General features: G+C 46.8%; 2 protein-coding genes across 4 annotated transcripts in view; one reads left to right on the top strand and one right to left on the bottom strand.

The window, feature by feature from the left end:
• The first annotated feature begins 1,556 nt into the window (after positions 1 to 1,556).
• NEIL1 (nei like DNA glycosylase 1) lies at positions 1,557 to 17,928 on the top strand. Of its 3 annotated transcripts, XR_014516015.1 has the most exons (11): positions 1,557 to 2,496; positions 3,757 to 4,268; positions 5,944 to 6,063; positions 8,052 to 8,115; positions 10,588 to 10,687; positions 11,592 to 11,716; positions 12,559 to 12,586; positions 14,141 to 14,202; positions 15,310 to 15,556; positions 16,425 to 17,012; positions 17,068 to 17,928. XR_014516015.1 is itself a non-coding variant. In XM_083460607.1 (10 exons), the coding sequence occupies exons 2-10, from the start codon at positions 3,793 to 3,795 to the stop codon at positions 16,469 to 16,471; spliced, it is 1,269 nt and encodes a 422-aa protein (XP_083316733.1). In that variant the 5' UTR covers positions 1,557 to 2,496; positions 3,757 to 3,792; the 3' UTR covers positions 16,472 to 17,928. The 3 variants fall into 3 exon arrangements, 2 of the variants coding, with proteins under 2 accessions (XP_083316733.1, XP_083316732.1); XM_083460607.1 differs by having other exon boundaries at positions 16,425 to 17,928; XM_083460606.1 differs by lacking the exons at positions 16,425 to 17,012; positions 17,068 to 17,928 and adding an exon at positions 15,692 to 15,797 and having other exon boundaries at positions 15,310 to 15,584.
• Positions 17,929 to 19,595: 1,667 nt separating this feature from the next.
• MAN2C1 (mannosidase alpha class 2C member 1) overlaps positions 19,596 to 24,096 on the bottom strand; it is a 36,542-nt gene continuing 32,041 nt past the window's right edge. Inside the window, exons 22-26 of the mRNA XM_083460432.1 lie at positions 23,517 to 23,626; positions 22,760 to 22,839; positions 22,278 to 22,423; positions 20,970 to 21,073; positions 19,596 to 20,044 (exon numbers count right to left, since the gene is read on the bottom strand). Coding sequence (XP_083316558.1) covers positions 19,915 to 20,044; positions 20,970 to 21,073; positions 22,278 to 22,423; positions 22,760 to 22,839; positions 23,517 to 23,626 — 570 coding nt within the window. The 3' untranslated portion in view covers positions 19,596 to 19,914. The remainder of the gene's footprint in view (positions 20,045 to 20,969; positions 21,074 to 22,277; positions 22,424 to 22,759; positions 22,840 to 23,516; positions 23,627 to 24,096) is intronic.

Here is a 24,096-nt window from a genome sequence, read left to right as displayed (position 1 = left end):
CTCTTTGTCAAGTGTTTTTATTGAGACACAGTATTTCTGGTGACAAGAGAAGGAATTGTTCAGTTATCAAAGGTTTAAGACGGCAATCCCAAATATTTTATAGATAGTGTTTGTTGTTTAGTAAGAAAACTCAACTTGAGATGGCTTCAGCAGTGAAAAAAAAGATTAAGCAGAAGCAGATTTGGTAAGAAACGAACATTGCTGTAGCAAAAGCCTGAATAATAAGGAGAGGTGTTGGGCATTACACAGCAATGTCTGTGACTGAAAAGGTCCTGTTTCTATAGGGGACAAAAGCCGCTGAGCTTCCAAACGAAGGACAGGGCTTCTGAGCTCGAGAATGCATGGGAGGAAAAGCATATACCTGTGAGATCACCTTACTCCAATTTGCCTTCCCAACTGCTTCGATCTGTGGAACTATTTATGCAATAGATAAATAGAGGAAAAAGTAGGGAAACTTGGAAACTTTTGGGTTCCCTGAGTCATGCCAAGTGGGCCACAAGATTACAGTGGTACCTCGGGTTAAGTACTTAATTCGTTCCAGAGGTCCGTTCTTAACCTGAAACTGTTCTTAACCTGAAGCACCACTTTAGCTAATGGGGCCTCCTGCTGTCGCTGCGCCGCTTGAGCACGATTTCTGTTCTCATCCTGAAGCAAAGTTCTTAACCTGAGGTACTATTTCTGGGTTAGGGGAGTCTGTAACCTGAAGTGTCTGTAACCTGAAGCGTATGTAATCCGAGGTACCACTGTACTTGGACACGGAACTTGCGAGTTGTACACTGCGTTGTCACGCGGGAGGAGGCGAAGAGCAAGGCCAAAATTTGACGCCCTTGCGCTGCCTTCCCCAAACCAGCTAAGCAAGGCGCCAGGCTTTGGGAAGGAGAGCAAATTTCTTACACTTGATTGTAAAAAAACCCTCAAAGTGGTTTACAAAAAGAAGATACCTGCTACTTGTGCATGGATGATACACATTTGGCCCAATGAGGATGATTGGCTCTCAGTAAGAAACAAGTAGGAGCAAAGGAAGTTCCCTTAAACGGAGTCAGGATTGGTCCACCTCGTACCATTGACACTGTGTGGCTGTGGCTCTCCAGGGTTTCAGAAGGTGGCTGTATTGTTCTTCCTAGCTCCCCCCCCCCCCCCGAGATGCTCAGGGTTGAAACAGGGGCCTTCTGTGGGCAAAGGTGATGCTCCAACACCAAGCTATGGTTAATAATAATGGGATTTCTTAACCACCATATGGTCGCAAGGCAGGGTACAGCAAGATCAAAATATCAGAACAATTTTAAGGGGCCATTGGTTCCCCCTCTTCCTTGAACAATCTCCCAACAAGCAGGGGATTAGAAGAAAAAGGACCCAGTCAGAATCGGTGCCTAACTTTTCATTATTTATCCCTTCCCTTGCCTGACTTTAAAGAAAATGAAAGAAAAAACAATCCTTAAACGCTGAATAAACTTGGGGTACTTTAAAAAGGACAGCATAAGAGCAGGATAAGCAGAGTCTTCTGGATGGGGCCCCGCCTGCTCTTCTTAACCATGGCCAACCAGGCGCCCACGATGGGAAGCCCACCACCAGGAGCTGAGCACACGGGGAGCCCTCTCCAGTGGCTTCCAGCAACCAGTACTGGGAAGCAGAGGGTTGCTCTCCTGGCTAGAAGCGCTCCCTAGCCGCCTCCTCCGTGACCTTGTCTAATCTTTTCACGCCGTCACCGCTCACCTCCAGTGGCAGTGAGTTCCGTAGACTCTGCAGGATGAAGAAGTTTCCTTTCTCCGGCTTTCCTCCAACTTGGGTACCCCCAGGTGTCGCTGGACTACAACTCCCATCATCCCTAGCCACCAGGACCAATCTCAGGGATGATGGGGGGGGGCGTAGCCCAACACCACCTGGGGGCACCCAAATTCGAGATCAGAGCCGGGCGCGCCCCAGCTCTAATCGGATTCTGTCCTGGCACGGATCCTCCCCTGCGTGGGCGTGGAAGCGCGCGCGCCCTCCCCTCCGAGACTTGCAAGCGCAGCCTCCGCGCGACAAGGGACAAGCGACGCGCCTCTCCGCCCGCCGAGGGGCGCTTCTTGCGCGGATTCCCTCGTGGGTCGGAGCCGGGCTCCATCCAGGCAGCTGCGCCCTCGGAGGAAAAGGGAGAGGCGGCTAAAAGCGCGCGGGCGCTGCGTCCTTGGAACCGCTCGGGGCTGCGGTTATGCAACCAGCCGTTCGGGCGGTTCAAGGAGAAGCCTCTGGGCATACGCAGAGCGCCTTTCCCTTCGCTCCTCCTGGAAGCCATCTCCGGCGCCGCCATCTCCTGCCCTGCCGTCTAGCACGCGCTATAGCTTTATTTTTAAGATTTTATTGAAGGTTGGCAACGGTAGAGGACTCAAGGAAAGCCCAAATAGACGCCGTGTCCCGTGGAGAGGGAGTCCTGGGAGTCCCTGTTGGTGGTACAGAATATTTTTTAAAAAGCAGCAAACAGCACAGAATTCTCCCAGGCTTTGGCAACGCATCACCGTAAGTAGAAAGAGGCGTCTCCCCCGAATCCCTCCAGAGTTCTATACTGCATTTCTATGCTGGCCATTTCCTCAATTAATTAATTTTATTTATTTACTGCGATTCTATCCCGCTTTTATCTCCAAGGAGCTCCATGTCCTGTCTTTGGTTTCCTCCCTCTTTGCTTAATGCCCAGACTGAGAGGCAGCCAGCAGCCCCAGGTGAGATTGATGGCTGAGTGGCCTCTTCCCAGACCCCCGTTTATCACCTGTCATCTCTGCTACACCTCCATTTCCAACCTCTGATTTCAGTCCTTTAATGGTTTACTGTTCCTTCCCTTCTGCGACTTTAATCTCTGACTTCCTGTTTGCATTTGTTTACTTTTCGCTGTTTTATAACTGCATATTTTAATGGATGTTCGTTATTCTTCTCCCACCTGGGAATCTCACCCTTTTGGATCAGGGCCAGGAAACCTTTTCCAGCCCAGGGCCTTGCAGAGCCAGGCAGGTAGATAATGTGCCCCCCCTTTTTTACCCTGGGGATAAGTCTTATAAATAAGTATATAACTATTTTTCACAAAAGTTATGCTGACAAATAACATTATTTCAAGGCTTGAACCGTATCTGCATATAAAGACAACATGGAAAATATAGATAAATATGCTGACCCCTTTGGAATCAAGCGCCCCCTCTGTCTGGGCCTGTGGGGGCCACATTCCCGTCTCTGCATCCTTTGGGGGGGGGTGCATGCCAGTGGTGGGCGGGGCCAGAGGCAGAAGTGGGTGGAGCAACAGCTTTCCTTTTACTTTGGTGCAGCAGGGCAAGTCTCTACACATTCTAGGCAAGTGGGAGAATTGAAGGACACATTTCAGCCAGGTAAAAGCACTCCTGGAGGGTGCAGAGTGGGGCCAGTGAGGACTGTGGCCTGGGGAGAGTCCTGTGGGCCATACAGTGGTACCTCGGGTTACAGATGCTTCAGGTTACAGACTCCGCTAACCCAGAAATAGTACCTCGGGTTAAGAACTTTGCTTCAGGATGAGAACAGAAATCGTGCTCCGACTGCGCAGCAGCAGCGGGAAGCCCCATTAGCTAAAGGGGTGCTTCAGGTTAAGAACAGTTTCAGGTTAAGAACGGACCTCCAGAACGAATTAAGTTCTTAACCTGAGGTACCACTGTATACAGATACCTGGAGGGCTGCATTGGGATTCCAGGTGCGAGGCTCTCCACCCCTTCTCTTTAAGAAACATTTTTAAAACTCACCTTTTCCCTCTTGCTCCTTTAGCCGTGTCTCCTATCTCAGCTCCTCCACGTCTTTAGGATGCCGGAAGGTCCAGAATTGTTCCTAAACAGCCGGTACATCAATGAGGAGTGCGGGGGCCTCGTTTTCTCGGGTAAAGTGGAGAAGTCGGAAGTGAGCAAGAACCCGGAGGTGCCCTTTGAGAGCGACAGGTACCTGATCTCGGCCGTGTCGAGGGGCAAGGAACTGAAAGTCACCCTCACGCCTCTCAAACAGGAGAGCCCCGCTCCTTCCAAAAGGCGGGTCTCTGCAGCCCGAGGGAAGCAGGCAGCTCAAGAGCCAATGGATATCATCTTCCGTTTTGGTATGTCTGGCAACTTCAAATTTGTCCCCGTGTCCGAGATGCCAAAGCATGCGCACCTGCGCTTCTACACCCGAGGAAGCCCGCAACGCGTTCTCTGCTTCGTCGACTTCCGCCGATTTGGCCGATGGGAGGTGAGCAGTTCCTGGCAGGTGGACCGAGGGCCCTGCGTGATACTGGAGTATGAGAAGTTCAGGTGAGGATCGCCTATAGCGGCTGCCCCAAGGCGCTTTGCCGCCTGAGGCAGAGCAGCAAACAGTGTCCCCTGCCCCCCCCCCCAAGTGGCATAATATCTAGGGCTGGTAAAGTTGTTTTGGCCCCTCAATTTGGGTGAATTTCCCACCTCCTCTGCTGCCCCTTTCGTCACATCCACATTCATTCATTTATTTTTTAATTTATTTTTTATTGACTTAAGAAAATTATTGGTGGTTCAGTGGTAGAATTCTCGCCTGCCCCCCTCATTCATTTATGAAAGCAAGTGGCTTCCTCCTGACATCTTGGGAAAAGAAAAGACCCTTCAAAAATGGGAGGTGGTCTTGTTCTGACTTTATTTATTTATACCCCACCTTTTCCCCAAAAGGAACTTGAGGCGGCTTACAGATAAAATAGGAGCAGCTGAAAACATTGGGGGGGGGGGCAACCCCGTAGTTATTAAAAAAAACCCAACCCCAATGAAATAGTAATAGAATTAAAATATATTTGTATATAAAAGATTTTCATATTTCTAGGTGGGGACTGGATCAGATAGATTTGTTTTGATTGGTGTGGGAAACAGCAGGCCCTGCCTGGTGATTGGCTGGGGAAATGAATGGCTCTAATTTAGCCCACTTAGTTTCCAAAATGAGAATGTATGATGAAGGTGATGGAATACATGGAACTGGCAGAAATGACTGGCAGAATCCGAGATCAGGGAGAAGAGGCGGTGGAAGAAGACTGGAAGAAATTTAAAGACTACTTGCAGAAATACTGTAAAATTAATGAATGTTAAAGGGATGTTGGATTGAAAATAAGCGGTATTGGTAAAAAGATTAACAAGAATATGTGAATTCGGATTGATAATGGTTTAAAATATATAGTTATAATAGGTTAAGATATTGAGTAAAGATAAACGATAGAGGGTAAGGATTTGCTGAATTAACTGTGTGAACTGGAATACAAAAAAGGGGGGTGTGAGGAGGTCAGGAAACAAGTAAATGAAATATAAGACATGAAAATATTGATTTCTTTTTAAAATTTCCTTACTTTTTATGTGTTTTGTCTTTGTATTTTTGTATCTCTTTTTCTTTTACTATTGTTATTCTTTTTTATTTCTTATTTTTAATTTTGTAACCTTTTATTGTCTGTAAAATTTCAATAAATATCATTTAAAAAAACAAAATGAGAATGTATGAAGTACCACTTTGCCTATGTGGAAAGCCAGCTTTACTTCATATGCTCCTCCGTGGGCCCACTGCTGCTGTCCCCATAGCTGTTATTCTGGCCCAGGGTCACCCAGTAAGCTTCATAGCTGAATGAGGATTTGAACCCTGCTCTCTAACACGCTAACCACTATGTCACACTGCCATTTCGTTTCCAGCATGTGATTGTGCAAAGCTTTAGGCTCCTGTTAAGCCCAGGGCTTGGGGAGTCTCGCAGCAAATGCAGCCCCCGCTTTACCTGGTCCTTGGGTCTCTTGTCAAATCATGCCCCTCTCAGCAAGATCTTTGAGACCTTTGGCCGGGCTGGAATGTGCCCTTGAACTGGGATACGCCTCTTGCTTGCCAGGCCACTTTTGCCTTTGCCCCCAACCCCCCGGTAGGTTGTGATGTGGCCCTTCGGATAAAAAAGACTGATGCTAAGTGGCCCTTTTAACAAGCCCTCCTCTCTTCCAGGGAAAATGTGCTGAGGAACCTCTCGGACAAGGCCTTTGACAAGCCCATCTGCGAGGCTCTGCTAAACCAGAGGTTTTTCAACGGTGTTGGCAATTACCTCCGGGCTGAGATTCTCTACAGGTGAGCAGGTGTCTGACTCTCGCTTGCGCCCGGGGAGCAGAGTCTGCCAGGCTGGGAACATTCCTGCCCAGGTCACTCTGGTCCTGGAAACCTCTGTACAGTGGTGCCCCGCAAGACGAATGCCTCGCAAGACGAAAAACTAGCTAGACGAAAGGGTTTTGCGTTTTTTGAGTCGTTCTGCAAGACGAATTTCCCTATGGGCTTGCTTTGCAAGGCGAAACGTCTTGCGAGTTCTTGTGAGTTTGTTTCCTTTTTCTTTAAGTCGCTAAGCCGCTAATAGCCGCTAAGCCACTAATAGCCGTGCTTCGCAAGACGAAAAAAACGCAAGACGAAGAGACTTGCGGAACGGATTAATTTCGTCTTGCGAGGCACCACTATAATCGTGGGCACAAGCGATGACTCCTCTTCTGTGGTGTCCTCCAGCTTCTGCAACTCCCTCTCTGCACATGACCTCTATGCTGCAAAATTGAAGCAGATATTCTTCTATGTATTTATTTATTTATTTATTTATTTATTTATTTATTTATTTTTATTAAAGATTTTCTTGTTTTTCAGAAGTAAGCGTAATGTCTCTCGTATTTTTTCCATGTAACATTTTTACAAATCCGTTTCATTTGTTGAGACATTAGGGGGAGAGGGGGAAAAAAGGGGGTTGGAGGGAGGGAAGATGGGTGGGGGTGGGGTCGGGTGGCGATGTTTCTATTATACTTAATGTATGTAGGGTTTGGTGTCAGCATTGCTTGTGCTATTCGCTTGTGTTCCTTTGGTGGTGAGAGAGGTTGGGGTTGGCCTAGGGTGTGGCTGTTCATTTGTAGTTGGCTGTGGTGGTCTTTGTTTTCGTGTGTGAGTGGGTTGGGTGGGTGTTTTGGATCAGGTTAGCCATATTGATTTGTATGCTGTTGGTGGATTATTGTCATTGTCTTGTTGGGCTGTGTATGTGATAAAGGGGAGCCATACCGGGGTAAAGGCGTCTTCTTCTGTTTGTCCCCATGTCAGTTTCAGTTTATTGGTTAATTTTTCTAGTAGGGCTGTTTCCCATACTCTTTGGTACCATTGGTCCATGCTTACTCCTGACAGGTCTCTCCAGTGTCTGGTTATGGTGTTTCTGGCTGCTGAAAGTAGGTGGGTTATGAATTCTTTGTGGTGTAAATGGGCATTGTTGTCTTGGAAGATGTTTAGTAGGGCCAATTTTGGGGTGATGTCTAATACTTAGTTATTTTACATATTTCTCATGTGGCTGTTGTCCAGAATAGTTGGATTTTGGAGCACTCCCACCACATGTGGAGGTATGTGCCTGTGGAGGTGCACCCTCTCCAGTATTTTGGTGAGGTTCCTGGGCGTATTAGCGCTAGTTTTCTTGGTGTTAGGTACCACCTGTAGGTGAGTTTCAGTGTGAGTTCTTTTCTTTTTGTTGATATGGATTTAAAGGGGGGTTTAGACCATATTCTGGTCCATTGAGTGGTGTTAATCTTATAGCCTATGTCATTCTCCCATGCGCCTAGGGGATTTGCGGGATTTGGGAGTAGTATTTTGTATATTGTGGATACCATCCCTTTTCTTTTTAACCATCAAGGCCTTTTAAGGAGCTGTCCTCAAAGGGAGAGTTTTTGAGTTCTGACATTGCTGTCGTGTCATGTTTTTCACTAGCCTTTTGAAAAGTGCTTTTTTTGAAAAATTGCTGCAATTGGGGCTTACTTTAACGGTTGTTAATTACGTTGTGTTTGATATTGTGAGCTGTCTTGGGTGGGTTGTGCTCAGGTAGGTAGCGTATAATGCAAAATTTAACCTGTTTCTAGTTTATTAAAACTTTTCGCAAGTCTTAAATTGTTGTTAATTCTTATGGGTAACTTCATTGTTGTATTTTTCTTGTAAACTGTTTTCGAGGCTTTTTAAAAATCAAATTTTATGAAATTTGCAGTGTGTCACTGAAATTTCACCGTTCCAACTCTTTGGCAGTCATTTGAAATCATTCCTGTGGCCTCTTCCAGGTTGAAAATCCCTCCCTTTGAGAAGGCACGGACTGTTCTGGAGGACCTGAAGCCCCAGGAACAGGTGAGAGGACGCGAGGAGGAGACCGCTGGATCAGACCACAGGTCCAGTTAGCACCCTGCTTCCTGACTCCAGGCTTCCTATAAGCAAGGAGGGAGTTTTCTTGCTCTGTTGCTCAGCCTTTCTCATCCCATCATGTGGGAGAGGTCACTGTCCTTCCGCTTTAGGTCTTTGGGTGTCGCTGGACCACAGCTCCCATTGGTTCCAGCTGCCTCAGCCAATGGCTGGGGAGTTTGGGAGCCGCACTTCAAAAAGGATGTTGTAGAGATGGGTAAGATTCAGAAAAGGGGAGCCAAAATGATCGGGGGGGTGGAGTCTCTCTCCTACGAAGGAAGGTCGCAACGTTCAACATTTATAAAATTAAGCACAGCATGGAGAAATAATAATAATAATAATAATAATAATAATAATAATAATAATAATAATAATAATAATTTTTATTATTTATACCCTTCCCATCTGGCTGGGCCTCCCCAGCCACTCTGGGTGGCTTCCAACAGAACACTATAATACAATAACCTATTAAACATTAAAAGCTTCCCTAAACAGGGCTGCCTTCAGATCTCTTCTAAAAGTCTGGTAATTGTTCTTCTCTTTGACATCTGGTGGGAGGGCGTTCCACAGGACGGGTGCCACTATCAAGAAGGCCCTCTGCCTGGTTCCCTGTAACTTGGCTTCTCACAGCAAGGGAACCGCCAGAAGGGTGGAGACGCTCCTTCAGGTATACTGGACCAAGGCCGTTTATGGCTTTAAAGGTCAGCACCAACACTTCGAATTGTGCTCGAAAATGTACTGGGAGCCAATGTAGGTCTTTCAGGATCGGTGTTATGTGGTCTTGGCGGCCGCCCCCAGTCACCAGTCTAGCTTCTGCATTCTGGATTAGTTGTAGTTTCCGAGTCACCTTCAAAAGTAGCCCCACATAGAGCACATTGCATAGTCCAAGCGGGAGATAACCAGAGCATGCACCACTCTGGCGAGACAGTCTGCGGGCAGGTAGGGTCTTAGCCTGCGTATCAGGTGGAGCTGGTAGACAGCTGCCCTGGACACAGAATTGACCTGCACCTCCATGGACAGCTGTGAGTCCAGAATGACTGTAATGAGCAGAGAAACATTTTTCTCCATTTCTTGTAACACTAGAATTCATGGACATCCAACGAAACTGATTTGGGACAGTTAATATAAAGTACTTTTTCACATGGTGCATAGTTAAATTATGGAACTGTCTCCTAGATGGCTTTGAAAGAGGATTAGATAAAGGGAGAGCTATTGAAGGCTACTGTTAATTCTGGATACCAGTGGCTGGAAGCCACAGGAGTGCGGGGAGAGTGCCCTTGTGTTCAGGTTCTGTTTGCGGGTTTCCCAGAGGCATCTGGTTGGCCTCAGTGAGAACAGGATGCTGGACTATATCCGCCCTTGGCCTGGTCTAACAGGCTGTGCGTATGTTCCCACGCCCTTCTTCAGTGTGCATGCCTGCAGGGAGAAAACCTTTGGGTGCATATTGATACCACCTGGAATTGTGATCATGCAAGGCTCAAAACATGATGGAAACCTTGGCTGCATCTCTGCAGATGTTTGCATGGACATGAGGGAGCCAGACCATCTGACGTGTGGGGATGTGGGGCAAAGCTACTTGGCGTAGCTTCACTCATGCATTCAGCTTACTCACGAGAATAGCTTCTTTCTTATTTATTTATTTATTTATTTATTTAGAGCCACTTGTGCCAGGCTCCTCAGTCAAAAAGGCTCCCAGAGCAGCTTACAATCTAAAACACACACACACACACACACACACACACACACACACACACACACAGAGGAAAAGGAACAGGGAGGGAGAAGGAAACTCAAAACCCAAACTCAGGCACCAATTTCTAAACAGTACAGTCATACCTCATGTTACGTTCTTTCATGTTACGTTCTTTTAGGTTACGTCCCACGGCGACCCGGAAATACCGGAAAGGGTTATTTCTGGGTTTCGCCGCTCACACATGCGCAGAAGAGCTAAATTGCGCTGCAAACCTGCACAGATACGGCGCTTCAGGTTGCGCTTTTTTCATGTTGCGAACGGGCCTCCGGAATGGATCCCGTTCGCAACCAGAGGTACCACTGTAGTTTTGTCCCATGAGCAACTGGCACAGTTCAGGGGCAGGAGGTGCCCGACGGAGCTGGGCCTCCAGCAAAGCTGATGACATGAGCCTTCTGCTTCCTGTCTGCCCTGCTGAGGCCACCTGGTGCGATGCCTGGCTCCAGGGGACAGCTGGGGGGAGAGGAAGCCTGATGGCAACAACTGCCGCAGCAGTGTCAATGGAGGGAGCCCTGCTTCCCAGCACTCCCATTGAGTTTTATTTTTTAGCACATTAGTCTTTGGGTGTATGTGTGAGAGAACCTGGAGGAAGGATGAAGGCTGTATGGAAAGCACCTTAGTTGGGTCCTCTTTTGCTCGGCCTCCCTTGACTGCTGGCCTTCCCCTTGCAGGCACCTGGACTAACCTCTAGGAAAAAGGTGAAGCCGAAACAGGAGAACCCCGACCTGCTGGAGCTCTGTCACCTGGTGCCCATGGAGGTTGTGAATCTGGGTAAGGACCAGGTTGAGGACAACCCAAAATGCTTCCCACCCCCCATATTCTGTGTATCATTCAAGGGCTGCAAAAGTGTGTAGGTTTGAGGGGGATGGGTGGGTTTTTATTTCATAAAATTTATGCTTGATTTTTTTTTAAAAGCATCTAAGTGGATTTGCAGGGTTGAGTGAAATTTGAGGAGGGGTGGAGGCAAACCTTGCTACCCGTCAACTTGTTGCTTCTCCTCCCAAGTAAACAGGTACAGTGGTACCTTGACTAAAGTCCAGTCTATTATAAGTCCGTTTTGGACTAAGTCCAATTGCAACCCAGAAATGAGTGCTCCGGGTGCAACACAGAGGTGATATTTGGAGGTTTTGTTTTTGCTTTTTTGCATTTTGGTTTGTGTGGCTTTTCGGTTTTTTGACTGTGACTTCGTTTTATGGGACTGACCTGTGACTGTGGCTTGTGACTTCGTTTTTGTGACTGTGTGGAACCCAGTTCAGCTACTGGTTGATTGTGGTATGACTGCAGAAATGGATAAAAGCCCCCCATCCAAACAATGACTATCATCAGTGCACGTAAGAATTTTTTTTTTTAATTTTTTTCATCTATAATACTGTCTTATTTATTTTATACTACAGTAACATTGATTATTGCCTTCATTTTATGGATCGATGGTCTTGTTAGACAGTAAAATTCATGTTAAATTGCTGTTTAAGGGGGTGTTTTTCATTGTCTAGAACGGATCAATCCATTTTCAATTTCTTTCTATGGCAAAGCACACCTTGTTTTAAGTCCGCTTTGTTTTAAGACCGGATTACAGTCTTAAACCAATATACTACTGTACAGGGTTAGTGTGTACAGCTTGATAGGGTGGGAATGCAGTTCTGCACTCACATTTCTCCTTGCCTTTTCCCAATAGGTGGCAAAGGTTATGATCCCGTTAGGACGTCTGATTACACCATGTTCCTGGAGTGGACTCAGTGCTATTTTGTCCCAGGCATGCAGAGCCTGCGCGATGCCAATGGCAGGACCGTCTGGTTTCAGGTAGGAGCCTGAGGGAAGGACACCAGTTGCTTTCCTGGGGGTGGGGTGCTGCAGTGTGCTGGCCCCTCTTCCTTCAAGGTTGGAGAACAGGTGGCCCTCTGTGAGCATTTCAAAATGTCATGGTCTGTAAATCTTGGCATCTGGAAAACAGCGTGAAATAACCTGAGGGTTAAACCACAGAGCCTAGGACTTGCCGATCAGAAGGTCGGCGGTTTGAATCCTTACAACGGGGTGAGCTCCCGTTGCTTGGTCCCTGCTCCTGCCCACCTAGCAGTTCGAAAGCACGTCAAAGTGCAAGTACAGTGGTACCTTGGGTTACATACACTTCAGGTTATATACGCTTCAAGTTACAGACTCCGCTAACCCAGAAATAGCACCTCGGGTTAAGGACTTTGCTTCAGGATGAGAACAGAAATCATGCTCTGGCGGTGCAGCAGCCGCGGGAGGCCCCAATAGCTAAAGTGGTGCTTCAGGTTAAGAACAGTTTCAGGTTAAGAACGGACCTCTGGAACGAATTAAGTACTTAACCTGAGGTACCACTGTAGATAAATAGGTACTGCCCTGGTGGGAAGGTAAACGGCGTTTCCGTGTGCCGCTCTGGTTTGCCAGAAGCGGCTTAGTCATGCTGGCCTCATGACCCGGAAGCTGTACGCCGGCTCCCTCGGCCAATAAAGCGAGATGAGCGCCACAACCCCAGAGTCAGCCACAACTGGACCTAATGGTCAGGGGTCCCTTTACCTTTACCTAGTTGTTTGTGTCTTATGTTCCCAGCACCAAAACTCAAGATGAGGTTTTTGTTTTTTTGTACTGATTACATTCTGGGCCATCTTCTTCCCTTGCAGGGCAATCCTGGACCGATGGCACCAAAAGGTGAGTATTGGGGGCCCCTTGGATCGCCTGTCAGTGATTTCTCCTGGATACCAATACATTGGGTTGCGAAGGGAGCAAATAGTTTTTGATCCAGCCTCTCACACTGCTTGTTAAGTAAAGATTTAGGCTTTTAAACAGGGAGACTCCTTGCTCTTCCTTGAGGACGTCTTTCATCTTAATATACCCTGATGTGCCTCCAAAACAAGGCCAACTTCTACAGTGCTTGATTGGGAGATGTAGGTTGGTTGCTCAAAGGCAAAAGGTGGTAGGTTGTGGAGGTGCTACTCAGAGTAGACACATTGCTGTTAATATTTGTTGTATTGATATCCCACCTTCTCTGTGCAGCTCGAGGTGACTTACATGGCTCCCCACCCCCTCAGTCTAAATTAATCCCTACAACCCTGTGAAGTAGCTTAGGCTGGAAGTGAATAGATAGATAGATAGATAGATAAATTTATTGTCATTGTCCGTATATACACAGTATACACAACAACGAAAATCAAACACCCACCCAAAGACCGGGTTCACATACACATTTGCACGTATCTCCGACACTCTCATCCTATTCAGACATAATCTATAAAACATAACATAATCCAGAATATAGCATGACCTATTAAAGGCATAGGCCAATGACTGGCCAACGATCATCCAGTGAGTTTCATGACGAAGTGGTGAATTCGAACTCTGGTCTCCTAAGCCCTAGTGTGACACTCTAACCAACTACACCACCACTGGTGTAACATAGGCATGACTAACATAGGGCTGTTAAGTTTTTATGGGTCTCTTCTTTACTTAGTTGACTACAAACCCCAAACTGCACTGAGGATCTTTAAAAGGTCAATCCTTTATTAGGCATAGCAAACCACACATTATCAAACAAACACCGTATACAAATTGTGCAAAATACGAATTCAGCATAACAGGGTTTGTCCCAGTCAGATCTTTAACTTCACAGAAAATCAATTTGCATAAATAATACAATATAACACTACCACATCACCGATCAATTAAGAACCACGAAATCTCTTTATAATGGCCCAGTCTTTCTACATGGACAGCACTCAAAAATTCAGCCAGTATTAAAGTAATTTGATCATTCCTGTCCGAGAACCGAGGTCCTGAACCATTGGTAGCATAGAATTGAGCCTGTTAAGTTGTAAGGCCTCTAATAATTGTCTTCTGGCATAAATGCCAAAATCGCAAGAAAATAAAATATGCTCCAAAGTATCAGGTTCCTGTTTACTACATTTGCAGAGGCGCTCTGCTTCTGGGAGAGCTAAATATCTTCCCACTGAGGATCTTTGAAAGAACCATAGCTGAGTTGCAGAGCCCTTAATTTGAATGCAGAAGGTCACAGGTTCAATCCCAGGTCTCTCTAGGTAGAAGGATCAGATATGCATAGACTCATCTCTGTGCTTAAGACACCAGAGAGCCGCTACCAGTCGGCAAATGAAGCAGCTTCCTCTTCTCTTCTATGATTTTGGACGCAACAGAGACATTTTAAGATAACGCTGGCAAAACTGGGACTGGACCTTTTGTTTTGTTTTGCAGGAGGAAAGCCACGCAAGAGACAGTTGAAAGTAAAACCTGATCCTGATACCTCAAGCTCCAAGGTAAGGCAGCTCTTTTTTTAAAAAAATAGAATTTTAAAATTGATTTTCCAATATTGTTCCAATAACAGCCTCATTATAACAATGCCAAATTTATCCAATTAAAACAATTATTAAAACCAATTATTTATATACTGAATTATATGATTCAGTTAAAGTGACTTCCTCACATGCTAGTTTTGATGGGTTCTTCTTTGCTTTCTTTAACATTTTCTGCGTTCCAAAATCTTAATAATTTCAGTTACATTCCCTTCAAGATAGTAATCCCTTATACAACTGCAATCTTTTGGTTTCAGTTGGTGTTAATATATTAAGTAACATAAAGTTTCAAGTGAGGTACTCAGTCTGTAATCATTGCTCTTTCCTGCGTGTAGTAATTTTCCCATGATATTGTCCCAACCATATATAATGTTGTGTCCTTCAGTCTTCCAACTGTTGATATTTCCCCTCATGACTCGGGGGAAGCAGTTGTCTCACAGTTTTCCAAAAGCCTCTGTGTCACTTTGTCCTGTGATTCAAGAGCTTGTTAGAGACCCCTCTGTTCTAACAAATAAACTGTCCTCGCCATTTTTTTTCAGCCTAGGGAGAGCGCTCTGATTCCAAACTGCAAATGATTAATAGGAAAACCTCTGACCTTGCAGCTGGCAGACTCCTTTCCTCCTTTCAGCTGAAAAAAATATAGTCCATTATCTTTCCAGTTAGATTACATTCCAAATTGTCGCAGTTTCCTTTGCATTCCTTTGAAAATAGCAGAGCACAGGGGTGGTTTTGTTCTGTATTCCAACATAGTCCTTCCCCCTCTTTCTCTTTCCATTCCATTCTTCTCACACATGCAGTTCCAATTTGATGTTAAATTTCATGTTATTAATCCAGTTTCTCCCAACCTCACTTTTTGTAGTGCCTTTGCCTGCCCTCGCATTCCATAGGGAAGCAAGAGAGGAATTCAAAGAATGAGTTTCCCCCATCGTTCTTTGTTTATCTCCGTCTGTCTCTGTGATTCCTGCAATTGTGGGGTTTGAGACCTTCAACCCCTACAGTTCCATTATTCTATCTCACAGGCGCACACTTGAATTGTGGAGGTGAAATTCAGCTCTGTTTTGTCTCTCCTAGGTCACAAAACTGGAGACTGTGGCCAGTATTCCTCAGAAAGATGTTGTGGGAACAAGGAAGTCTGGAAGGAAGAAAGGGAAGAGAATTGTCCCCCAAACAGAGGACCACACTATGGTTAAGGAAGCCAAGGTACCAAACACCAGAACTCGGAGAAAGGTTTCTGCCTTGCAGCAATCTCCAGCACCAGATAATACAGTGGCTGTGGCTGAATCCCAGAAGAGGCGTAAATCAACCCGGAAAACCAGGGGTAAGAAGAGATGTGATCTGGCTTCAGAGTTCCTTAGGTGGCTTTATAGAGCAAATGTGACTCAACCACTGCAGGGATGGGGAACCTGCGGCAGAGATCTGGGGGTACCATCCGTGGGGGGCACTAAGATGAAAGAGGTGGAAGGGGGGCACAGAAGGTGGGAATGATTATTGGATTTTGAAAAGCTGCTATCACTGGATCAAATTCATCAGTTTTGCTGAATTAAATAATTTATATTGGATTTTTAAGAAACGTACAACTAATGGTTACCAAGTTGAACTGTACTGTGTTATCATCTTCCTTAGTAGGTTGGGCAAACCACTGAATAATGCTTTTTATAGGGTGGGGTACAGCACTGGGATGGTTCTATGGAACTGGGTGGGCGGGCGGGGTGGGGCCCCCAAAGGTTTGGTAAACACTGGCCTAGACCTTGCTGGATGCCAGCGACCATCATTCCCGACCATTTGCAATGTGTGATGGGAACTGGGCAGCGCAGAGTTGGAACTATGGAACTCACTCCCACAGGAGGCAGTGGTGGGCACTGACCTAGATGGCGGCTTTAAAAGAGGATTGGACAAATTCATAGAGGAGAATTTGTGCATGATGGCTCTGCTCTGCCTCCATGTCCAGAGGCAGCAATGCTTCTGAATACCAGTTGCTGGAAACCACTATAAGGCTCTTGTGCTCAGCTTGTTTGTGGGTTTCCCATTGGGGCTTCTGGTTGGCCACTGTGAGACCAGGATGCTGGACTAGGTGGGCCACTGGCCTGATCCAGAAGGGGGGTTCTTAAGTTTGTATGGGACTGTTGGTTCCCAACGCCTACATGTCTGGCCTGCAAGCCATCTAACTAACTGCTATTGCTTTTCAGGTACTGCTGCTGTTTCCACCAGACCCAGGCAGGTGAAGGCACAGTAACATTCCTGATACAGAACATCCTCCTCCCCTTCTCAGCCATGTGCTGCTGAGGCAAAAGGGGGTATAAACTCCTGGACGATGCTCACATAGCTGACTTATGTTGGTTTCTGGCAACAGGCAACACAGTGGGAATTGTCTCCTTTGTCACTTATGTGCTTTTTCAAGTCCTGCTAGGAACATATAGCAGAGCAGCTACTATGAGGCCTTTTATACACTGATTTGCTTTCTGGAAATGCCGCTGTAGATTCAGGCCACGGTCTCAGCCCCGGTTCCAAACAGCGAGTAGGCTTCGCATATGCCACCGCTGGAGGAGATCTTTCTGCTCTGGGTGTCGAGGCCTGCGATAAAGAGAGGGTTCTCTTGATACAATGGAACCTCTATTTGCGACCATAATCCATTCCGGAGGTCGAAACAGGTCGCTGGGAGAGGCGCTGTTGTGCACAGGCGGCAATTCCCCGCTTCTGTGCATGCACAAACAGCGATTGTCGCTCCTGCGCATGTGCGAACGGCTATTGCTGCTCCTGCGCATGCATGAACGGCGGCAAACCCGCTGGATACTTCTGGGTTTGCCGCTCCTGCGCATGCGCGAACGGCAGCAAACCCGCCGGTTACTTCCGGGTTTGCCGCGGTCGCGATTTGGAACGACCGTGAGAAGAGGTGGTGGCAAGTTGAGGTTCGACTGTATATTCACAACAGAGGAATGACATAGCTCAGCCTCCTCCAATCTGGGAGCTGTTGCAGGGGCTTCTGGTAGGGGAAATCTAGCTCAACTCATCAGCAGATAGTTTTCGCTTGGTTTGGGGTATAATTGCACTGTTGTATAATCCGCAAGAAGAATCCACAACCTGATGGCATTACCTCCAGCTCCTCCAAGACCTGGACTCTTGGCGCTGCAATTTTAGGTGAAATGAGTCTTGCCCTGTTGCTTCCTGAACAAGGTGAGGGCCCATTATACACCTGTGCATTTAAGGTGCAGGTTGTTCGCTGCAGCTAGCAGGGGACTGCAGCGGGAATGAAGTTTAAGCCGTTCCAGTTTCCCCCAGAGCAAATGACACCTTCATACTACTTGCATTAAAAACACCACCACTGACACATTTAACATCATGTCTAGATTGGCCTTTGGATCAGGAGCACAAGAGCAGAGCTCAGCTGCTGAAACAGTTGCAGTATTTCCTTCTCAGCCTTATTCTGACAGGAATATTCTCTGGGGCTCAAGAACTACATGGATAATTCAGGTCAACATTTCAGCTGATCAGTAAGATATCTAGAGGTAGTTCTGTTCAGCAAGGAGTGGGATTTGATCCACTGCTACATTACCTCCTAGATTTGAGAGAAACGTGCATTTTAACAGTTACTCAGTCAAATACTTTCTATCCTTGGTGATTATATTTCTCTCTCTCCTTTGATTATATTCTTACGGTGCTTTTTGGTGCAAATAAAGATTTTTTTTCTAGAAATGATGGTGTTGTAGGGTGTGGTGCTATGACGAGACAATTGTCAAGAAAAAGTCCTAAGTACAGTACTGGTGCCCCACTCTGAGAGCCAGTGTGGTGTAGTGGTTAAGAGTGGTAGACTCGTAATCTGGTGAACCGGGTTTGATTCCCCGCTCCTCCACATGCAGCTGCTGGGTGACCTTGGGCCAGTCACACTTCTCTGAAGTCTCTCAGCCCCACTCACCTCACAGAGTGTTTGTTGTGGGGGAGGAAGGGAAAGGAGAATGTTAGCCGCTTTGAGACTCCTTCGGGGAGTGATAAAGCAGGATATCAAATCCAAACTCCTCCTCCTCCGCCGCTCATTGATTCCAGCCCACAACCTTTAAACATTGGGAGCTCCTGCTGGCAAGTCAAAGATGGTCTCCCGCTGTGTGCAGATGGGTGATAGTAAGTAAAGTCACCACCTGTGGGTGGGCGCAATGACCGTCCTTCCAAGCCCCTTTGGCACAAGGGCTGGCAAGGACTGAGGTCACACCTCCCCACATCAAAGAGAGTCCTACTGCACGTTCCAAAGGGAATGACAAGGAGAGGCCTGAACTGCCATGTAGATGTTAACCTGGAATGCGGAAGAGTATTTCAAGCAGTTCTTCTGAAACTCCATCCCCACCACAGCTATTTCTCTGCCTATAACCATAGCCCAGTCCTTCTTTCTGGGGATTCGCGAGGGTACACAGTACCAACAACATTTTTTTTTCTAGAAGAAAAGCGTTGCCGTATCCCCTTTAAAGTGGGACGTGGGTGGCGCTGTGGGTTGAACCACAGAGCCTAGGACTTGCCGATCAGAAGGTCGGCGGTTCGAATCTCCACAACGGGGTGAGCTCCCGTTGCTCAGTCCCAGCTCCTGCCAACCTAGCAGTTCGAAAGCACGTCAAAATGCAAGTAGATAAATAGGTACCGCTCCGGCGGGAAGGTAAACGGCTTTTCCGTGCACTGCTCTGGTTCGCCAGAAGCGGCTTAGTCATGCTGGCCACATGACCCAGAAGCTGTACACCGGCTCCCTCGGCCAGTAAAGCGAGATGAGCGCCGCAACCCCAGAGTCAGCCACGACTGGACCTAATGGTCCGGGGTCCCTTTACCTTTATCCCCTTTAAAAAGGATGTTTGAGCAGAAACAGGATGATTCACAGCAGATAAGCAAAAGCTTCCGACTTCCCAGTTGTTTATCAATAGTAGCACAGAAGCTGCCCACTCTGCCACAAAGTCAATTAAGCTATAAGAATCCCAGGTGTAGATTTCATAGAATCATAGAACTATAGAGTTGGAAGGGGATCCAAGGGTCATCTAGTCCAACCCCCTGCCAAGCAGGAATCCCAGCTACGATTTAGACTTGGAACAGGTCATCCCAGGAAATAGAAATTCACCGGTTAAAGTAGTCCACTAGTGCCATCCCAGCCTGCCATTTTGCATTGGCGGCATCGCACAGCAGCTTTTTTGCACTTGCCACAGGTTGGCAGACCTTAGTGCTCTAGTTAAATGAAATAAGAAGAATGGCGTAGATGTGCCAGATATACCAAAATTGGAAGGATACAGAGAAGATTAGCATGGCCCCTAAAGGAGTGGCAGGTGAAGATGATGGACTTTGCTGAATCGGCCAAACTGGCCTGCAGGATCCGAGACCAGGATGATCAGAAATTCCAAAGAGAATGGAGTAAATTTATTTATGATAATTGCAAAAATTTGAAGACACTAGCAGGATTGAAGCAAATCCTACAATGTAGACATATAGTAAAGTTAGATTGCACGATTGGATTTGATATGGGATACCGGTTGAAGGGAAGTCGTAAGCCCGGCAGAGCAAAAAGGGTTTTTATGTTGATCAATGTATTGTTGAAAGCTGTTTAAAGGAAAATAATAAAAAATTATTTAGAAGAAGAAGAATGGTGCGGATCTTTCAAGTCACCCGTGTCTGCCATAGCTTCAGGCCCAAGCTTGCAGTTTGTGCTCCAGAAGATCAGCTGCTGCCTGGTTGTTTCAAAGTCAGCAGGACAGTTTGTATTTGGAAAGGTGTAAAGGAGAGGCGCAGGCCACGCTCCTCCAGTAGCACGCACTTGCTTGGATCAGGCCGCTCTAGGAGGTCGCACCTAAGAAAGGAGAAGAGTGAAACTCTGAGCACAGTCCGGAAAACCCATTCACTGGGCATTCATCCTGATTCGGGAGGCGAGATGAGATCGGCTACTCACTAAGCATCCGCTCAGATTTGTTTGCTGGGAGGTCAGACAGCATTGTGACCAACAAGTATTATCTCACACTTTCCAGTACGCTTCCCCTCTGCTTTCTTTATTACAGTGGTACCTTGGGTTACAGACGCTTCAGGTTACAGACTCTGCTAACCCAGAAATAGTACCTCGAGTTAAGAAGTTTGCTTTAGGATGAGAACAGAAATCGCATGGCAGCGGCAGCTGGAGGCCCCATTAGCTAAAGTGGTGCTTCAGGTTAAGAACAGTTTCAGGTTAAGAACAGACTTCCAGAATGAATTAACTACTTAACCCGAGGTAAAGGTAAAAGGACCCCTGACCATTAGGTCCAGTCGTGGCCGACTCTGGGGTTGCGGCGCTCATCTCACTTTATTGGCTGAGGGAGCCGGCGTACAGCTTCCGGGTCATGTGGCCAGCATGACTAAGCTGCTTCTGGCGAACCGGAGCAGCGCACAGAAACGCCGTTTACCTTCCCGCCAGAACGGTACCTATTTATCTACTTACACTTTGACGTGCTTTCGAACTGCTAGGTTGGCAGGAGCTGGGACTGAACAACGGGAGCTCACCCCATCACAGGGATTCGAACCACCGACCTTCCAATCGGCAAGTCCTAGGCTCTGTGGTTTAACCCACAGCGCCACCCGCGTACCCGAGGTACCACTGTACAAAAAAATCCAAATTTTGGGGGGAAGTGCATTTCTTTGTCGGGGTGCCAAATAAACTTTAGCGGAATGCCAGGATGTGATAGAGCTCCACCTGAAAACAGCAGCAGCCTGGAAGCGCCTCGTGGTGTTTACATTTACACACTTACATGACGGCCTCTTGGACTGGGAGAGACGTCTGGAGCCAGGTGACCACAGTACTGCCGTGCGACTCGTACAGCCTGATCACCAGCACGCCTGGCACGTCCTCAGCCTGAAAGGAGGGAAGGAAACAGAGAAGCGTCCCTTAATCAGCCCATAGTCAGCACAATGCTCTTCTCCAGCTCTGTGCAACCACTCCTCTCTCCTTGTGGTCCATTGGTTATGGCTGACCACTTACTATATTTGTATCCCACCTTTCTTCCATCACAAAAGCCAAGGGCAAGGGTGGCGAGGGGCATGGGCAGGGGGGGCACTGCTTGGAGAAATTCCCAAGGGCCAGAGAGATTTTTTTTCTTTGTTGTTGTTTTTCTTCTTTCTTTTTTTATTGGTTTCCACATATTACATTACAATACAGATGTACCAAAGCTAACACCATTTCCTCCCCATCCCCCCATCCATTTACATTTCTATTTCCTCAATCCACCATATTATTCTTTTCTCCTTCCTCCCACTTCCCTCCGCCCCCACTCGATTTCCTCCACATTATACAATTTACAACAACCTTTGCATTCTACAATCTTCTCAAATCATCTATATATTCTTCTTATCTTTCCTTACTAATTTTTCTTCCATCCAGTACTTCACATTTTAATCTATGCATATTAGCGTATGTTTTTCCACAGCAATATTTTGCCATATATCCATATATTCATAAACATGTCCACTCCTTTTTTAATTTTTGATTCGGCTGATTTCTTATTATAGCAGTTAATTTTGCCAAAATTAAATATTCATTTAGTTTACAAACCCATTCCTCCTTTGTGGGTATAGCTTGTGACTTCCACCTAGCAGCAATCACTATTCTAGCAGCTGTACTTGCACATGGAAAAATCCCCCCCCCCGGTGGTATCTCTTCATCTGTCAATCCAAGGAGATATGATTCTGGTTTCTTTGTTATTGATATTTTCAACTCCAAGGGCCAGAGAGATTTGAAGGGCCACATTTTGCTCTCAGGCCTGTGGCTCCCCACCCCTGGCATACTGCAACAGAGGGCACCTGGGCAGTGCCCAGCTCTGCCTACCATCTCATACTGTGCTCATCATTAGAAGAGTCCTGCTGGATTAGGCCAAGGGCCCATCTAGGGCTCACCCCAATGCCCCTTGTGGAAAACCAGTAAACAGGACCCAAACACAATGATTCTTTCTCTTCTTGTTCCCAGCAGAAGCACTGCTGCCTGTGATCGTGGAGTTAGAGCTGAGCTTCCTTTATGACTAGTAGCCATCGAGAGAAGTCACTTTGTGACTTGGGCCCCGTACCTGCTTTATTGCTTCCAGGACAACAGCTGGGGATTGCACAGAGAAGGCGCTCCAAGCTGGGTGCTGCCCTGAGACGCACGGCACCTTGTGAAGAGGGAAATTCAAGTTGTATGCCTGACGGATCACCTCCGCCTCCTGGAATGAACCTGTTCAGAAGACAGCACTTTGCCATCAGAGGCAAGAAAGGGACAGTCACCTCACCGCCATGCCTGTTTAGTTGCTTCAAAAAGCTCCACTTAGCCAGTGTGGTGTAGTGGTTAAGAGACTCGTAATCTGGGGAACCGGGTTCACATCTCCGCTCCTCCACATGCAGCTGCTGGGTGACCTTGGGCTAGTCACACTTCTCTGAAGTCTCTCAGCCCCACTCACCTCACAGAGTGTTTGTTGTGGGGGAGGAAGGGAAAGGAGAATGTTAGCTGCTTTGAGACTCCTTTGGGTAGTGATAAAGCGGGATATCAAATCCAAATCCAAACTCTTCTTACCTACATGAGGCATCACTGCATATGTAAACTGATGGCTCCCAATATCTGCTGTGGCGTCAGGCGACTTTGGTGCTCTTAACCTTCATGCAGATGAAAATGATATATTACTATACAAGAAGGTAAGAATTGGCCTGCTGGATCAAGCCAATTGCCCGTCTAGTCCAACGCCCTGTTCCCACAGTGGCCCACCAGATGTACCGAAAGGAAATCCACAAGTAGGATTTGAACACAAGAGCTCTCTTCCCTCCTGTGGTTTCCAGCAACTGATATTCAGAAGCTTTTGCTGACCATGGAGAGAGTGTAGCCACCGAGGCTAGCAGCCATCGATTGCCCTCTCCTTCACGAATTTGTCAAATCCTCTCTTTTTTCAGAAAAATGACTTTTTACTGGGTTTTCTAAACAAGTTTCAGAGGAATAATAAATGATACTGTCCAATCCTCTTTTAAAGCCACCTAAGTTCCATGGTTTAACTCTGCGCTGCCTGACTAAGTTCTTTTTTTTAATCTGTTCTGAGCTTTGCACGGGACGCTTGTGTTATTGACTGTGCAGTTCCACCAACATGGCCATTCCCAGACTCACTTCTGTTACTCCATTCCTGACGTAGCCAAACAGGCAAACATTAGATGTGAGCTAAGATACACAAGGCATCTGCAAGCTCCCTTCTAAAGCGCCAGGAAAACACAGCAAAATTCTGGAATACCAAAGACCTCAAGCCATCCCGCCAGAATTTTTTTCCTGCCTGCCTGCCAAAACTCACAGGGAAAGGCTCATCACGTTGCCCCGGACGGAGCAGCCATATTTGGAGTCGTTCAGCAGGGCCACCCCAAAGCCATGCTCAGACAGGTCCATCCACTTGTGGCTCCACACCTTGGAAAAAGAATAACCAGATATTATGATAAACATCATCATCTACGGCAGATGTAAGCGGACTTCAGGCTTGCAGGGTCTCCTGTGTTTTTAAAACTAGAATTCCTAAGGTATATTAACCAGAACCATGTTGTTGTTGTTTTTTAAAGCACTGGGGAGGGTGGACATATATACACATAATTAAGGAACAAGGTGCCTCCGAGCAGATGCTCAGCCCAGGGATTTTGTTTTCAGTGCCAGGCCTGAGTTCACAGTCCTTTCACCCAGTTCAAGGGTCTTCCAAAGCCCTGAACAACTTAGGTCCAGGTAACTCAGGGATTGCCTGAACCCTTCTGTCCCAGTATGATCATTGAGCTCACCTGCAAGAGCGCCGTTGCTCGTTCTCTGAGAACTCATTTGGCAACAGCAGGAAACAGAGCCTTTGGTGCCATTGGCCTGGTCCTGTAAGAACTCTTTGCCATGAAAGATTT

Source organism: Podarcis liolepis (assembly GCF_965112155.1).
Source record: "Podarcis liolepis genome assembly, chromosome: 9".
Taxonomy (NCBI): domain Eukaryota; kingdom Metazoa; phylum Chordata; class Lepidosauria; order Squamata; family Lacertidae; genus Podarcis; species Podarcis liolepis.
Note: the sequence above shows the minus strand (reverse complement) of the source record. Positions and strands in the feature narration are given on the sequence as shown.

Coding starts and splice junctions, on each gene's coding strand:
- NEIL1 (XM_083460606.1), top strand. CDS start 3,793: ATGCCGGAAGGTCCAGAATTGTTCCTAAACAGCCGGTACATCAATGAG. Junction 12,587..14,140: donor TGGACCGATGGCACCAAAAG/GTGAGTATTGGG, acceptor TTTGTTTTGCAG/GAGGAAAGCCACGCAAGAGA. Junction 14,203..15,309: donor CTGATACCTCAAGCTCCAAG/GTAAGGCAGCTC, acceptor TGTCTCTCCTAG/GTCACAAAACTGGAGACTGT.